Below are 18608 nucleotides of genomic sequence, written 5' to 3'. Positions count from 1 at the left end.
CCATATTACAGAACTGTGGGTTACAGAAGCTCTTGCAGGGGCGCTGCCATTTAGCAGTGGTTAATCATCACATGCTCCAGAAACTATGCATTCCTTGGGAAAGAAACAATATAGAGTATCCAAGAATGAAATCCTGGCATGGGACAGCTTATCCCATTTTCTTGTAATCAGAATTGGGTGGCTTCATCAAAACTGCTTCTTTCAAATCAGCCCTGGACTATTCTAACTCCCCAAATGCACCTGGGAACTGCTTGCCAGAATATGAGCTGGACTGGATGAAAATTATGGAAGGGATCCAAGGACCATTCTAATGATCTACTGATATATATGTATACATCCCAAACAAGTATCAGGGCCTGGGGTATTTCCAGACTGTTTATTTTACTAAGTCTGCCTCAGGATTCACCTATTCCTGTTCTTGCCCTGCTAGTGTATGATTTCCTAAAGCAACTTTTGTACACCCAGCTGACTGTAGGGAGCTGAGGATTTCTTGCAAACTTTCAACTGCAGCATGTTAAAAACACAGACCAAGGCAGCCCGTTTCAGTGGTGTAAAGAGCCTTGAACTGAATCAGCTTCACATGTAGGCTGAAGTTCTGAGCCAGCTCTTACTTTATTCAAATCCATTCTGCCCATCCCTAATCCAAATGAGTTCAGTCAATAGCCTCTAAATCTTTATTTGTCTGTGCCAATATTGGGCCCCATTCAGTGAGGCACTTAAATATGTGCTTAACTTCAATTGTAAGGTTAAGTCCCACTGATAGACCTGACTACAGGGTGATATAAGCAAACAGCTAAGGGCTTTGCTAAATTGAAGTCTTAGTGTCACAATCCTAGAAACATTTGTATTTAACATGTTTATAGAGAATTAAAACAATTAAGTGGAACTCCTCCTTCCTCACACAAAAAACAATCCAGGACTTCCTCTTTTGAAAAACCAAACTTTCTTTTCCTCACCCTGGGGTCAAGCACTTTTCCAAGAACCCATCTTAACACAGTGCTGTACTTATTTGTTTCCTTTGTGATAGCTCTGACACATACACACACACACATGTAGATGTGCATAGGACAGCATCAAAGCTCACACTATACAATTGTTATGAGAAGAGCCACAATATTATTTATGGTACATAGAAAAAAACTTCATTTTCCACAGTTCAGGACAGCAGGGGCTGCAAATCTGAAGCATACTTTGGTTTTGTTCTACACAACCACACACACACCTCACCCAGAGGTTACCTTCTGAGGGTGTTTCTAACAGATTTATCACAGATCCATAGAATCCCAGACTGGTTTGGGTTGCAAGACACCTTAATGATCATCTAGTTCCAAACTCCCTGCATGGGCAGGGACACCTGGCACTAGACCAGGTTGCTCCAAACTCCATCCAAAGCTGCCTTCAACAGTGCAAGAGATGGGGCAGCCACAGCATCTCTGGGCAGCCTGGGCCAGTGTCTCACTACCCTCACAATAAGGAATTTTTTCTTACTGTCTAACCTAAATACACCCTCTTCCAGTTAAAAACTATTACCATTGACCTGTCACCCTATGTCCTTATAAAAAGTTCCTTCCCAGCTTTCTTGTAGGCCACCTGCAGTAGATTTGCCTTCCCCTACAGGCAAGAGCAAGTTCAGCCTCTTTAATCCAAACACGGATGAATCATATTGAAAAGTAAAGGCTTCTATCCATCTTCCTTCCTGTAGAAGTGAAAAAATATGAACTGCAGAAGTGGCAATGAATTTATCTTCAACTAAAGCACATTTGCCTCTTTGTACTAACACAAAATTTCAAAGAATATCTACCCAAATCCTTGGGGCTTGACAGGGATTGGTGAACCTGTGCTGATTTGGAACCTGTTCCCCAATGGGAAAAGAATCAAGCCCTTTTCTTTTAGGTGTTTGCCTTCATATCTGATCTCTAAGAGTGACCAAAAGTGTAGCATGACCTATGGTCCTTTGGGTGATTTTATTGCCATATCATTGTGCTTGGCTATGATAATGGTCACAACAAAACCCTAATTCAGACTGATAGGGTCAGCCAGCCTGCTGAAGAAGAGAGATTTTATGAGGTGTTCCTGCCCAGGGGGAGATCCATATGAAACCAGTAAAGCTCTCAAAGCCCTGTGGTACTGCCAGCCTGGAAATGGAGCATCAGCAATGGAGCAAGCATGCCTTGGGCATCAGCAGCCCTGCAGGTCGCCCTGCCAGAGTCTGTCCCAGCAAACAAAGCAAATGCATTGCCTTCCACTTTAATAAAAGCCAAATGATGCCATTTGCCAATTACCAAAATGGGGTGAAGGTTAAAATTCCATTGAATTATAACACATGTCATGGACCAAAGCTTCTATGATTAACAATTCTGTGTGAAATTCATTAATTTCACCAGAAGCGAGCTGCCAGAGATTGTGCTTAATGACAGAAGGCAGGGCAGGGGGAAGGCTGCTGAATTGGTAAAGAGAAAGCTGCATTAAATCACAAAAAAAGAAGGAAAAAAATAAAACACAAGCCCCCCCAAAAATAAACCCACAAAACCCCCCAAAAAACCAAGGAAACCCTTTTTACACCCTCCCTTATAAAAAGAAAAAAAAAAAAAACAAAAAAACTGGAGTTAAAGACAGTGGTTGCTTTTGTTCCTCCACTGAAGATTTATCTTCATTATTTCTTGTTGGGGAAGCTGACAGCAGGAGAGAACAAGACAAAGAGAGGAGCTGGAGTGGGCTACATCTCCCTGGGGCAGGAAAGAGTGAAGGTCGGAGGACAACCCTCCATGGAGGCCAAGGTGAGGGCAGGAGATGGTGTGTTGGCCAGGAGTGGGGTTTGGGCCACAGGTTTGGTCCTCCCAAGCTGTCCAACACCCAGATGTGCATGCTTATGGAGGAAGGTAAACCCTAAATCTCTCCCCTCCAGAAGCAATTTTGCAGCCATAACAGTGAGCTTGTGCCAAGATCTCGCCAAACAAAGGAAAGGAAAACCTTTTTGCTGCACTAACTCGAAACCACAAGGAGATGCATGAGATGGGGCACACATACTGGAGGGGCACAGGCAGCCAGAGGTGTTTCAGGGCAGATACTGTTTAAGACTACTAATAATGAATAGTGTATGAACAAAAAGAGTTCTTAAGGCTATACTTTACAAACCTTTACATAGGGAACATATTTTAATCTGTAATGCATATCTTCATTATGAACATGGAGTTAATGGAGGTCTAGAAAGCTGGCAACTCCTGAAATCCACAGTTCTGAAAGCTGAGTTGAGGTGTCTACCTCCCAGCAGAAGGTTACAGCCTCCTGCCTGTAATTTCCAGGAGAGAAACAAATGGCACCATGTGGGATGGAAGAGGGGACAGGTTTTGTGAACACAGCAGAGAAATGCCACCAAGGGCAAGCAGCACTTCACAAGGGTGCCTTGCAGGGCTGGAGATCCCCAACTGGTGGCTCCTACATGGGGAAAGGACAAGGAACTGAGTAACTGCAGTCAAAGGCATCCCTAAGACATCAGATTATCTTGCTACTGGCATGGGAAATCACACCTCTGCACACCCTATTTCACCATCCACTCAGTGAGGCTAAATGGGAAATAACAGAAGTACAGTAATTTGGGCTATGAGGCATGAGAGAAAAACTAACTGGGCCATTACATCTGGTCTAAGGATGCAATGTGAAAATAAAGCATGTCATTTCTACAACACATCCCCAGCAGTGAGGTAAACTTCCTGAAAACAAACAAACAAACAAACAAAAAGCCTGTGATCATCACGAAAACCAACAACTGGAAAAATATAACTGGGAAGTACAGAATTGTGTTGGGTTTGTTTTTCCAAGACCTCTATAAATGTCTTCAGAAAGATGGACTGGATTTTCAAAAGAGCAACGATGACTGAAAACAACAACCTATAAAGTTCAATGGCACTTCTGCAGTTAAGCTCCTTTTTATCTTGTAAAATACTACCTGTAATTCATATTTTGAGAAAGAATAGTGAATGCATGTTTTAGTTTCAATTATTAAGTAGTCACTAAGCCATGGAAGCGATCCATTCACCCCAAAAAGAAAAGCTGTGTTAACTTTTAAGGGCCAATATATTTTTTTTCCCTCACATATTAAAAATCTGCACCCTTGCCTGGAAGTGTCTGCATCTGGCTGTAAGTCCTTTCCAACCAAAATAATTCTCCTTGAAGAAAGAGAAATAATATCGTTTGTAAAGAAAAGCCAAAAAGCAGGCAAAAATATCCACCTTTAACTAAAAAATGAGCGTGGTAAAATTGATGCTTACACATAGGAATGAAAGTTTCTTTTAAAAATTCAATAAATATACTAAAAATCATATTAGGTGAATGCAACCAGTATGGAAAGGGGAGAAGGGAAGGATAGGCAGTGTGGGATTGGCACTCAAATGGGATCTGATGGGGAAACTGTGAGCTTGAGAGGCAGAAACCCCACATCCAGCTGCTGAACTGGTTAAGAATAAATTTTTAAAATCCCCGTTTCTATGTTCTCCTTTGATCAAGTAATATAACACAGGGAAAAGGTGGCAGGTGACAGCAAAGGCATCACCTATTTCCTGTCTCCATAACGTAATGCACAGCTTTCCCCACATCTTGGATACCTGAACTGCTTGGAGTTCCTTGTACAGAAGAAGAAAAGCATACACAGTCACCTAAACCGACCCCACCACAAGGCAAATTGGAGATTTTTCCACTATCAATGGAAAAAATCCCATTGGTTTCAATTGCCTTTGGGTCAGGGCTTTACTTCAGAGAGCTTCCAGTTCCTTGACTGACATGGGAAACTTCATGATCAGTCCAGCGTTGTAACCTGCAAGACCTGAAACCTTCCTTTGAACGAGTGAGGCTCTGATGCACGTTTCTGAGAGCAAAGGGGCTGAGATGGTTCAGTGCATCAGGAAAACAAAACAATGCAAAAAAAAAAAAAAAAAAAGAAAAAGGAAAAGAAAAAAAAAAAGGGGCAAAAGGTAGGAGATTCTTCAAGAAATTTCTAAAGGTTAGTTTGCTGGGCTGCAGAGGCTCACTGAAACTTTGCCTAAGGGGAATGCATTTTTTATTAAGGAAATAACTTTCTAAACACAGAGCCCTTCTAATTTCATAAGTGAACAAATGGTTCAATTCCTACCAAAAACTTGAGAGGGAGGAATGTGGTCCTGTGTCCCAGCCTTCTCCAGCTCCCTATTGCTTCTTACCATCTCTTTCCAGTGGGTCTTTCTCGCTCTTTTTCTGTCCTGCACTGGGATTTAGCCAAACATCCCCAACTAGACTTCTCATCTGAAACCTGATCCTGCTGTCTTTGGGCCTCTGAATTTATACAACCTATTGCACAGAATGATCAGACTCCTTGAATCTAGGTCAGAACACACTGACTGGATTGATTTAGCTATAGATATACTCCTATTTTTTTCTTTTTTTTTTTCTTTTTTCTTCCCTCTCCCCCTTCTCACCCTCCCGCCTTTACTGGAATGAAAGCAGGTCCTAAAAACAAGCCAGAACATTATAAAAAAAAAAACTGACAGCTTGTTTAGGAGGCTGAGCAGAGGTTTGCTGGGATATGCAACTTGTTTTACTATAGCTGCTGCTAGGGTCTGACGACTTTGAATTCACAAAGGAAGACAAAAAAATTATTCTTTCAGGGGTTTTGCTAAATTCTCCCCTCTTCTTTTCACTGCCTTGCTGAAAGGATCCATGAAGCTGCCGCACCAGAGGCCACAAAAGGTCACAATCTCTGTGGGATGCTGTAAAGCAGAGACTGAGAAGGGTTGGTGGTGATCTATTGATGTGTCTGTAATAACAACAAGAATAAAACGGTAGCCATAAACCTTTCATCCTGGGGGGTCCCACAGAGCTTTTCAGACCATGGGCCAGATCCAGAGAGGTGCTGAGGGCCTTTACTCAGCCAGAAAAGCACCGTGAATGCTGGTGGCCAAGCACCCTCTGCACGGGGCTGAGCACCTTGCAGGACCTGGCCCTGCTGGGGCACAAATATCACTTTGTCTCCAAGCCACCATTTCCATGGGAGGTCCCTGTAGCACTTCAGCAGCACAAAGCGGTTTAGATTGAAGCCGGTGTGTGAGTGGTGAAAATTCTGCTGTGCTGGGGAATGTCTGGAGAGTTAACTGGCCCCAATTCCGAGCTCGGGATAAAGGAGGGAGGAGAAAGGAAGAGGAAATAATTCACTAACAGTATCCCATGCAGGTTAAATGTCCCATCCATCCTGATCAATGAGAACACTGCCGGTTTTTAAGCAGCAACACAAAGGGGTCAGCAGGGTTCAGCTGCTGTGCCCCTCCTGCCTCCCCTGAGCCCCAGAACAGGCAGGGGCTGGGGGCCACCAAGCCAAAGGCAGCAAACTGCCAGGCTCACCTCTGCTCCGCCGGGCTGTAGGTCTGTCCTCGCTGGCAGCTGCTGATAGTGATGGGGTCGAAGTTGTGGAAGGAACGCAGGGCCACCCCGGAGATGGCCACAAACTGGGAGCTGAAGCTAATGAGGACAGCCTGGGTGTGATAAAAAGGGTGACTGAGGTCATGGATGACGGGGATAATCAGGGGATTGTTCCTGCAGCTCAGGACGTGGACACCTGCCAGAGGAGAGACAAGATCAGAGGAAGGGTCAGTCTTAACACAATTGCTTCCCAAAGCTGTGGGCACTTCAGAAGCATTTCACCCATAGGAAGGACCCTTTAGAGCTGAAACGTTATGGTAAGCTGCCTGGAGGGGCTTCCCAAATCGCTTCAGAGAGCTTAGTAGAGAAGTATATCCCTCCAGACAGCTGAAGAAAGGCTGCCATTCTCTCTGAGAGCACAACAGGCTCTCAGGGCCATTTCTTTAGACCACAGCTACATTCCTATTGTGCTCTGTTAAATCAGGAGCAACCATCACGGAGGAAGCAGAGTCACACTATTGTAAAATTGGTCTGAGATGACAGTTGGAGCCTTTATACCACGCATCAAAGGGTGCCGGCAGGCTGGGTGGCTTTGTACACTGTGGCCAGTGCACCAGTGGCTTGTTTGTAGCTGTGCATGTTATTAGCACTCAATGTAAAACTTCTTTAGCAGGAGCTCTACACTAAATGTTCCAAATTTTTTTTTTTTCCTTGATGGTTTTCAGCCTTAGGATGTCTTGCTCTGTTCCTCAGAAGTCATGGATCACCCTAGGGAGAGAGATGAGGGTGGTGGACTAGAGATTATACAGGTGATCTCATTTGAGAAGAGAATAATCGTGTCTTGGGAAAATAAAAGCTTCTCAGGATGCTGAGGTGCACAGAAGCATGAGAGGTGACAAGGAGAACACTGTGAGTCGAGAAGAAATTCTCACCTTCAAGTAGAGGCAACCTGAATTCAAATCGGCCAAATCCATCTCTGGGGTAACTCAAAGGACAGACAGCTGTTTTCTGGCCTCAAAATTCATTTACTGAGATTCATGGTTAGCCAGCTGACTGCAAAGCTTTGCCTCCACAGCTCCATGGCATCGCTCCGAGGATCAGCTTGGCTCCAGCTCCATTTGCTTCACTGGAGCTTCCCCAGAAACAGCTTTGGCCCAAGGTCTTTGGCTACCCTGATACACTTACAAATTCAGAAATAAAATAAATTCTATTTGCATGTTTAACTGGCTCAGGGATTTCTGTTATTTCTGTTTTCTTCTAGTTCAGGTTTCTTGACTCAAAAGGAAAGGAATAAAAAGTTTTCATTTTTTCTCCTTAGAAAGTGATTTCCTGTGAATTAGACAGACCTCTGACCACTCTCTTTAAACATCTATCTCCCACTCTCTAATAAATATTCCTGTAATAAAAGAATATTTAAAAAAAAAACAAAACCAAACCTCTTTTTGTTTTGCTCTTTACCTGACCTTGAAATAACCTCCCTGTCTTCTTGCCTCCCACAGGTCTTTTGATATCAGCTCCTTGTGGAACAGTGCACGTTTCTCACTTAGAAACAGGTGCAGTTAATACTCAAAATCCCGGGTTCCCAAATTCCTTGGAAGTTTCTGCCTTCTCTGATGGAAAGCCAAGAAAGACCTTATGGTATAAGGCTGTTTATTCACTTCCATTTAATTCCTCGTGCTCAGGTGGTGCCCACAACAAAACAGATCCACAGAGCTGTTCTGCACTTGTTGGAGTTTTCTGACCCCAGCAAGGTAAACGGGGGCCAAACGGGTCAGGTTCATTTAACTATCCTGCCTTCATTAGCAAAAAAACAGTCAAGATAGTACAGGTGTCCATGGCAGGGGAGTTAGAGCTGTCTCATAGTTTGCCCTTGTTTCTGTAGCTCTGGATCCACTTATTCAACATTGAACAGATTTTGCAAAGTATCCTGTGGCTGACCCTCAATGTCTCTGAACTACCAGAGCTGAGGTGTTTGGCATCCCAACCTCTCCATCTCCTGCTGAGACTCAGAAGAAGCTTCTCAGAATTTCCTGGGAGTCCTTGTGGTAAAAAAGTGTTCTGATCAAGGTGGGAAACCACATTTTGCTCCTAGGAATGTCTTTAGCACTCTGAGGACTCATCAAGCTGCAAATGATTGCTGCTTCCTTCTAGATGTGCTTTTTAATTTGCCACCATGTTCTGCTTAAGGCTGGCTGACCATCTGCAGTCAAGTCTGCACCAAGTGCTTGCCAAAGCCTGCAGGTCAACTGCAGTTTCTAGCTTGCCTCCATGATAATTCAAAAACAATGTCCAGGAGAAAGACCTAATGAGGCACCCAGAACTCAGACAGAACAGGGATTGGGAGCTCTGTCTGGGTGAGGACTGCTGGGTAGCCTACCTACACCTCTTCTGAAAAGGTTAGAGGGTTTTTTCCATGAAGGCAGCATTACAGCTGCAAAGATGTCCTGGCATCAGCCTGAGCCGTGCCAAAGTCATGTTGCAACTTCATCAAGGATTTCAAAACCTCACCCTCAGTTTCCTCTTCACTCTTCTTTCTTGTTCTCTTTCTCTCATAATCTGTCTGTCTGTCTCCATAAAATACCACATTAAGTATTTATTGGCATGTTTGTGTCTCCACCATTTATTTCTCAGAGGGAAAGAGCTATGTGCCACTGTTTTGTGAAAGGAGGAAGATAAAAATAATCTGGCTCTAGCAAATTGGGAGCTATCTTGACTCAACCTGCGTAACTTGCTCTGAATTTTGGTTTGTTCTGGGACAACAGACACCACACATTCCCACCAAATTAGGTATCACCTTGTATAATCCTCTAGCACCTGTCTCCTGTGTGTGTCCCTTCTCCTTCTCATCACTAGTGGTTAAGATCATTGGAGTTTCATTTTGCCAAAATTACAAAGTTATGGTAAAACAGAAAGCTGGGGAAGGGAGTTAGGTTTTCTGAAATATTATTCTCAGGATGATGTGGCCAGCTTTCTAGTCAGAAGGAAAAAAAGGACGGGGACACCAGGAAAGGGATTATGCAAGTCCTACCCTGACACAGAGTTGGGAGCTCCTTGGTCCTGAAGCTTAAATGCAGCCAGAATCAATTGACCAGACAAAACTTTCCTGGATTCAGGGACCTGTGCCCAGAGCAGAGACAAAAATCCTGGCACTTTGGCACAACTGGCAGGTCCATAGCCTGGGTCAGGGACATCTGTTGAGGCCATGCACACATTCTACAAAGGGTCTGGAGTAAGACCTTGGTTAGACCTGAAAGACTTCACATGAAAAATAGTGGCCATTAAATACCTGGGGAAACCTCCCTGTGGGCAGGACTAGAACCAACTACACCTTGCAATGCAGAAGCTTTTCCTATACCAGCTGGTGCAGATCCCTCACTCCCTGCTACCAGCCTCTCCAGAGTGATGCTGTTAGTGAAGCATTGAAACAGTGCTTTCTTTAATGACTACAAAGAAGCTTATCACTTCTGAATGCATAGTGAACAGGTATGGAGAAATATCTTTAGCATGATGCATCGTTTCCAACAAACTAAATGAAATGTGGGTACTGCAGCATTAAAACAAGCACTTTTTTGTCTGATCCGGAAAAAAACTGAGCAGCAGTATTGATCATTTTGTGAATGGGAGTAGCAATAGATTAAGCTAGCAATAAAGAGGGCATTTAATAAAATACAATCTTACCAAGGTCATGGCTTTGCTCTTTGGTGTCAAACAGCTGCACACCGATGGTCTCCTGCTTCTGATCCAGGTAATAGGTCCCATCGGTGACCAAGTGAACTAAGACTGCTGCAGCTACCATAGGCTGGGAAAAATAAGCCTGGGAAAAAAAACAAAACAAAACAAAACAAAAAACCACAGAGGCTGCAGTGAAGAACTGTGGTGGGCTTAAAAAACCCCCAAGAGTAAGTGCAGGACTTTAAAAATAACAATTCCCATTCCAGGTCACACAGAAGTCTTCTCTTCCAGTCTCTCCTACACAAACTAGATAAACTCAAGTCAAACAGCCCTGCAGCTGGAGGCCATAACCTCTCAGAAATTCAATAGCCTTGGCACAGGGGGAGACTTCACCACTGACTCTCCAGACAGTGCTCAGAGACTTTGTTTTGCTATTTTGCACTAAACATACTTCAAAGAACAGAGCAGCTTGGCCCTGGGAAGGCTGTTCCATAATATTTTGCTTGTTGGGGAAACGCTATAGAGGCAGGCAAAGAGGAGGCTTCTGAATGACATGAGCACTTCCTACCTTCAACCAGAAAACGGTCTGTGTAATGTGGGAGTACTGGAAATTGGCTGTGCAGGGATACCAGGCATACTGAGAGACCCCATCGTTCAAGTCGATCACCTTAGTTCGACACATCTGCAGGACAAAAAAGGAACACCAAAACAGGCATAGATGAGAGTAAGGAAGGATTATGACTGTTTAAAGTGGGGAAATAAATTAAAAAAAAAAAAGTCCAGGTGCATTGCTAGAATAAAATAATACTCAATAACAACATTTCTAAATACCATGAGATTATTCAAAAGTGAGGTCTCCAGTTTTTCCACCTCAATTAGATAAACTGAAACATGAAAAGGAGCTACAGACTCACAGCAGCTGGATGGCAGCCAACAGTTTCCTCTGACTTTGGTACGAGGTCTCTGACAGCATGCAGAACAACTCTGCTCCCACCCAAATAGGTCGTCACTCTTCCCACTGGAGTCCCAGTGACGATCACATCCGAGCACACCAACTCCCAGTGCAGCCAGCCTGCAGATGCTCTCCACAGAACTCCAGCCATGTCCTAGTTTAACCTGCATGTTACTGTCACCCCAGGGAAGCCACAGATAGCCATGTAAAGTTGGAAGGAAGTATAACCAAGGTAGTCCTGTCTCTACAACCCAACTTGAGCAGACAAGTTTCTGGGTTTGTTAGCTAGGTTCTGCAAGTGGAATCGCTGCCTTCTGACACCAACAGCCATTCCCATGGCAGGCAGCAGTGGGATTAGAAGCAAACTGCTCCTTCTAGTCAAGAACAAGAAGATGAATCCCAAGGGCTGGCATTGATGAAAAGCACAGAGAAGAAAACATCTGAATTCAAGTAGCAGAGGCCTTGCAGTGCTGTCAGTATGTAAGAGGTGAAAATGAAGCTGCAAACAATGGTAGGATTTACCCTGAAACCACAGTGCTCAGGCAAACTGCTGCTAAAAGGGAACCCACGTGACCACAGCCTTCATTCTCTGAATAAGAACAAAGATGGAAATGTCCACCATGCAAAAGGCTACCACTGCCTAAGGAAGATGCTTCCAGCTGAGGTTCTCAGAGCAGCTGAAATGTACCTGTTAAGATTCAGAAGACTTCGATGAACTCAGTGACTGTTATTACCACAGACACAGGGATGGAGAGAATTCTTCATGGTCAGACAGTACAGGGACAAGAGCTACAACTGTAGCCCAGGAGGCAAAACCATCTCCAGCAGTTATAAGAGCCATAGGAGAGCCCAGGACTGATCCCACAGACCACCAGGTGCTAATTGGAGCCCCATACTCCTGAGGACAGTATTAGTTTTCTTTCCAAGACCAGAGCCTGAACTGAAAGGTCAGGTGGTGACATGCTGTCTGTAAAGCTGTTCCCATGAGCAATTTCCCTGATTCTTAGAACAAAAAGAAACCCTGAGGTGAAACAAGAGAATTAACAGAGAGGTGGTTTAACTATTCAAAATGCTATGCCCACTCAGTAATTCTGCATGGAACTGCCCTCCTGGTCCCAGAAGGCAAAGTCTGGGCAATGCAAAGAGAGCCTGGGATGCCTGGGAGCAAGAAGCCAGATTGGCTCTAAGTGATGTAATCACCTCCATAATCTGAGTCCCTCAAGAACCAGAACAGAGGAATCTATGGACAAAACATAAATCAGCTTTAATGGGCTGGAAGAAGATTTTTAGTTTATTTATTTTTTAAAACAACTGGGACCAAGCTTCATTGAGGCTAGGCAGTGGATAGTGTTACATTTTACAGCAGAGCAAAGGCTTTACATAAACTATCTTTGTCATTTGAAATCCAGGCCAGCAATTTGACATGTACCGTTTCGCAATTTTTTCTTGCATTTTCAGCAGCCTGTCTCTTGTTGGGAGCATGGTTTTTATTTTAATACCTCTCCAGATAGGAAATTAATCTTACCCACATCTGCATTTTATATGGTCGGAGAGCTCTTTGACATGAACAAAAGTCTGATTACTTTTATATGATTTTGGTTTTATTCTTATATATCCTCCTGCTATACTGATCCAAAAAGGTGGTTGAAAGACAGAGGAGTAGTGATGTTTGGTGCATTTTAAGTGCCACTTAATGGATGGATGAAGCTGTGTATTAAGAAATCAGCCATACTTTCACAAAAATTTGAATCAAACCCAAAATAAAACCCTGCTGAGATGGGTTGGAAAACTTGATAACTTTTAAATGTCTTGTTTGATTTGTGTGTATGTTCTGCTTCTGCCTGCCTGCATAAAGAACCTGTGTTTGAGATGTGGGCAACAGAGGTGTGCAGGCTCAGTAGATGGGTCTGGATTGAAGAGCTTAGATAAGCTTCTTCCTGCTGAGGCTGATCCATTGCTACTCAAAGAAGTGCTCCAAGCTGGTTCTGGGGTAAAATGTTATTTTAGGAGAAGAGTATTATTGAGGAGTGTGGGAAAAGTCTGCAAGACATGACATGAGAAGAGAAGAGGCTATAAGAACCTCTTCTACATTAACTAATGGAAAAAAGCTCTTCAAGATTTTGTAATGCCAGCCTTACTAAATAAAGAGTCCCTATTACCTATGGGGTCCACCAACTAACACGTGTTAGATACATCAGCTTTTCAATTCTACACAGTTACTGATTGTCACTACATGACTGCAAAATCTGAGAATTATTTGCTGGGACAGACTTTCTCACCTCTGTCTTTAAGCCATCCTTAGAAAATGGAAGCAGCACTGTAGCGGGAGGAGCCTTTCTTGCTCCTAAGGCTCGATGAGCTGCTGACCTCTCCATTGCCTCGCACAAGAGTGAGCTTCTCTCTGTGGGTGTGTGTCCCACCTTTATTGGCCCCCTGGTAATAGGGGGCCTGCCCTAACCAGGCACAGGTGGACTCACACACACTCTTTGGCAACTCGAGGCACCTGGTTTATCTTGTTTCTCTACACAGCACAAAGGCACCTCTTACTGCAGTACCACCATGATTAAACTACAAGTTCTAATGGCCTGGAAGACAGGGCATCATCTAAATAGTGTTGGCTGTCTCATCTAGATCATGTTCCTACCTAGAAGGGTTGGATCAGATGATCCTTGAGGTCCCTTCCAACCTGGTATTCTGTGATTCTATGAGTCTGTGATCTCTCGTGGCTGTAAACTCACAGCAACTGACATTTATGAGAAATAAATTCTTTCCTACCATCCTACAGTTTGCTACAAAGCACCTGACAGCTGTGGAGGGAAGAAGGAATAAATGCAGTTCTCATTTCAGGGTGTTACCAAGCACTAAAGTATTTGCTTTGAAGAATGACAGCATCATGCAGGATTGAAAACTTCACTCACTGGGGCTTACCCGGGTTCTCAGACCCCCAGAGCATCAGGGATCCACAGCTTAGTATCTGCTCCAAAGTATTCAGGGACTATTTGTGATGACTTACTGGAAGCCCATGTTGTACCCCTCCCTAGGAAGCTGCTTTCAATTAAAAGAGCTGATGTCTGTTCCTCTCAGAGGTTCTAATACAGCTTGTCTCCCACCCACACATTTTGTACACAAACATCGAGAGAGAGAATGAACAAGGCCAGAGAGCACTGTGGGATCTTCCCACAAGAGAGAATGCCTGGAGGATTCCCTTTGACTGATTTATACAACCTCTTGTCAATCATAGGGACAACATGTTCTTCAAACCGCCTCTCCTGTTTTCCTTCTCTTACTCAAGGGGACCAAGGAATGTGTCAGTAGAAAGGGAAAAGTGATATATTGGTAGCACTTAGTTCCTTGCCACATCTAAAACATATTTACTATTGCAATCAACTCCATTTCCTCATAATGTTTTCTTTCAAAGTAATATGAGAAATTGTGCTGAAGAGCAACTTTTGGAAGACAACCCTTGTGAACGATTCCCAGCCACCCTGGGACTTCAAGCAACATAAAGTTGTGTTGAGGGGCTTCTGTTCCAGGCAAACTACAGGTTAAGGATCACAGATCCGGTGAACTGGCACTGGACTAGGTCTCGACCTGACTGTTCCCAGTGCATGTCCCCAGCACAACCTTTCAGGCAGCTCCTGTTTTTCCCAGGCCTGTCAGATGAGGATAATATCCACATCACACAGGTATCTGGAAGGTAAAAGCCATTAGGCACAAAGAAGTGCTTAGTTCTTACAAAGAGAAGGGAAATATATATATATATATATATATATAATACAGGTGTGAAGGATAAACTTCCCCTCAGGAATGGGTTAAATACAAGCAGCTGGCATCCATCTCTGTCCTTCCCATCCAGCAAGCACAGACAGACAGACAGACACCCCAGGCCTTGCCTCCGCTTGTGGTTCTTGTCTTTCACATTGTAACATCAAAACAACTCTAAAAGCAGAGGGGCAAAGCTGCTGTTTAAACTCAGCTGCTGCCCTGCATATGTTGATGCCATGGTTGATGTGGCTGTGCCTGTCTGCATGCTCAGAGGCAGCTGGAAACAGAGAACCTCTCCAGGGCACAGATCTGTCTGTTCCCCAAATCCCATCTGTTGTCCCGCCATGGGGTTTCCTTCAGACCATGTCTCCAAGCTAAGTATGGCTGTGACAGGTCCTGGTGAGCACCTGGCCATCAGGCAGGAGGGAGAAACTTTCTTCTGAGGAAGAAGGGTGGAAGTGGTTCTCCTGCCCCAAACTGCTGCCTTTCCCTCCTTCCTTTCTACCAGGGACTGGGCTCCTGTCACTTTTGCACCAAGACAGACAATACTTCAGGTTTCTGGGACAAAATGGACCATACCCTTTCCCATTTGCAAAACAGCAACCACAGAATGAGGATCTATTGGTAAAATCCCCCAATGTCATCTATTTGAGGAACACACAACATCCTGAAAGAGTCTGCACAAGGGCATGGAAATACTCCTGGACTGATACGAAACCCATTCAGGCATGAATGGACATGTTACCATGCTTGAAGATCCAGCTAAAGAACCAGATTTCAACCATAATGCTGAAACCTAATTAATCCACACTTTTTAGCCCACTGCAATGCAGAATGTTGTTTATATTTAACTCAATAAATCCCAATTATGGGATAGTTGGGAATCCCAACTATGACAGAAGCAGCATTTTAACACATCCCTTAACAAACAAGAACTTTTTCTCTCCATTGCCAGATGTGGGGGCTGGCAGTCACACTGATCTTTTACTCTTAAATACATTATTGTTCTTGCAGACCTAAGGTTAACCTTACCCAAGGATGAGAAACTACAGTGCAATTGCTAAATATCAGAAAGGTTCCTCCTTGTTTATTGCCCAGCACTATAAGGCAGCTTGACTGCCACATGGACACCACCCAGTTTGCCGACTGCAGCACAGATCTCCAATCTGTTCTGAAAGCTGTTGCACTGTTCTTCTCATTTAGTCTGGGAATTGGGCTGGAGTTACACAGAAAAATGAAATTGCTCACATTAGTGAGCACTGAACCATTAAAAAGGGCACCATTTAGGTCTCAACAAATACCCCAAAAATCAGCCAATTTCTAAGATCATTTCTAACCTCATGAGCCCACAGTGTTCAGGTGGAAATTTTACACATGGGCTTACTCAAGGGACACCATAAATTTTACTCTGTGTTTTCTTTTAGATTCTGGTCAGAAATGCTTTAGTATCTTTTCTGGTGTTCTGGATTTGTCCTGTCAGAAGATTGGAGTCACTGGTTGTCTCCCGATGATGAAAGTCAGCATTGGGTCATTTCAGGTTGGCCTCTTAAACTTCAGGAAAAAATTCAAAGTTACTTTTTCAAAACTGGGGACATATATTAAACTTTTATGTGCACCAACAGTGAGCTTAAACTGCCCTGTTGTAAAAATAAAACAAAAACCCATAGTCAAATACCAGATTCAGCAGCATAAGTTATAAGAATCACATGATGAGAGAAAACTGTGTCCTCCCTCTTTCACTAGCCCTCTTACCTTCATGTCTCCCACCTCTTCCTCAGCAGTAACTTTCCCTGACCTCTGATGCTCATAAACTGCAGCTTCTTCTCCTTGTCCTGTTTTATTGAGTTTCATTCTCTTTGTCTGCTTTTCCTTGTTTTCTTTGGGGTACTTAAAGGCCTGATGGCAAAAGATGAAACACTGCAGCGTGTCCTGAGATGCAGGCAGGTGAGCAACAGAAAAATTTTATCAACTGAAAGCTGATATAACTTCTGGGGTAACACACTGATGCTAGATTATTCCCAGATTCAGCTGGCTCTGAAGTCAGAGGAAATCTCATCTGTCAATTTTACCCATGTAATGAAGAACAGGATTTGGCTGTGGGATTGGGAAGGAGATTACATCTCCTGCAGGATGAAATCAAGCCCCACTGCCAGTTGCTACGTCCAGTCTCAGCACAGCCACTTCCCATTTGAATCTGGAGCAGTGGATGGTGTCTGGACCTTGCAGACTTAGTATTCAATTAGCATGTTACAACAGATTGCCTAGCACAGAGCACTAGTTTTCAGCTGTAGGTTTGTCTGGGCTTTTTAGTAATTGCAAAGTGACTTTCATGTGAACGAAAACACAGCAGCTGATACAATATGGCTTTAGGAGCTTGTTTGCAGCATGATGTGATGGTAAATTCTTCTACTTTGCCATAAGAATGGTAGTGTTCATTTCCAAAAAGGAAATTTCCTTGGGTAGAGTTTTGGATGCAACATTAGACTGTGATTCAGAAATGAGTGGGAGCTGCAAGGGCTACTTTGCTTTGTCATATAAATTGGTTTAGTTTCAGCAAAGTGAATAGGAGCTACAGGTATTTCCATTAGATGATGGCCCAGATTGCATGTGTATTCAATATGTATTATTTACTTTAGGTTTCTCAAAACAAGCAGTTATTTCACTTCCAAAGACTCTGTATGAGCAATGTATTTCAATTTTTAAATCATGCAGACCAGCATTCTTTGAGCTTTCCTTTGAATGTTTGTTATGTCCAGATTCAAAGCAAACTTCATTTCAACTCAGTGAGTTCAAATCAAAATCACATAAAACCATAAACTTCACATAGTATACCTGACAAAACTGTAAGCCAGTTCTGACTGGCCCTATCCCAAAACCACAATGGTTTTGACATCCAGCCAGGTGTAATCAAAATATCTAGGATGCTAGCTGGACCTGTGGAAAACACAATATGGAGTTTTGATTTTACAACAAAACCCTAACCAGATGATTTCTGCATGGTTCAAAGGATCAACCCAAAGACATCAGTTGAGCCAGGGCCAGAAACTACAGGGGGGGAAAAAAAAAAAGTGTGAAAAAGAAGAAATAATTATGCTAATGGGATTTAATAAACAGCTCAACATTTGCATAACTCCACAAGTAAACACAAGTATTCGGAGCTCATGACTGCAAGTGGGATCTGTCCCTGGCTCTTTTTACCATTCTGCCATGCACCCTGAAAGGATGGGAAAGCAAGTGATGGCCATGAGTGCACAGCAAAGCAGAGTCCAGCCTCATATGGAGCACATGAAAGTGTAACTGAGCCATTTCCCACGTGCCCCTGGTTGTTCACATCAGACGTTTGCTATTTCTTCAACACAGCAGTAAGACATAAAGATGCTGCTCTCAAACAACAGCCTATTCCACCCCAGCACTGCCAGGATTTACTCAGAAGGCATAATTCGTAGAATTAGCCCTGAAATGCATTCTGCTATTATACCCAAATTCACAAATGCACCTTCCAGGAGAACCAGCAGCCAAACACAACCTGCTAGACAGCCAGCATAAAGATAGAGCTTAAAAAATACCTTATACCCTTCCTTCTGCAAACAGCAGCCTCACTCAAACTGAAAGGCATTTTAAATCTACAGCAAAATCTCCTGTCTCCAGCTTCCACACTGCTGCTCACGAAAGTGTGAAGGCATTATAGACTGATAAGTGCTTTAACAGACTGCCTACCCATCCACTGGAGAGCAAGGTTAAACAAATACAGTAGCCAGCAGATTGTTGTTGGCTGCACACTTGGGTTCCTGAACTGCCTGTCTCTAACTTGAACCATCAAAGTCCACAACAGCAA

The 18608-nt window shown here is 43.5% G+C and overlaps 1 protein-coding gene across 1 annotated transcript in view; it reads right to left on the bottom strand.

The window, feature by feature from the left end:
* The window catches only part of PAPPA (pappalysin 1), a 174176-nt gene that overhangs the window by 42837 nt on the left and 112731 nt on the right, over window positions 1–18608 (bottom strand). Inside the window, 3 exon segments of the mRNA XM_008499328.2 lie at window positions 6367–6580; window positions 10063–10198; window positions 10625–10738. Coding sequence (XP_008497550.2) covers window positions 6367–6580; window positions 10063–10198; window positions 10625–10738 — 464 coding nt within the window.

This window comes from Calypte anna, chromosome 17 (assembly GCF_003957555.1).
Source record: "Calypte anna isolate BGI_N300 chromosome 17, bCalAnn1_v1.p, whole genome shotgun sequence".
Lineage (NCBI taxonomy): Eukaryota > Metazoa > Chordata > Aves > Apodiformes > Trochilidae > Calypte > Calypte anna.
The sequence above is the reverse complement of the archived record's forward strand: the minus strand, read 5'-3'. Positions and strand labels throughout refer to the sequence as shown.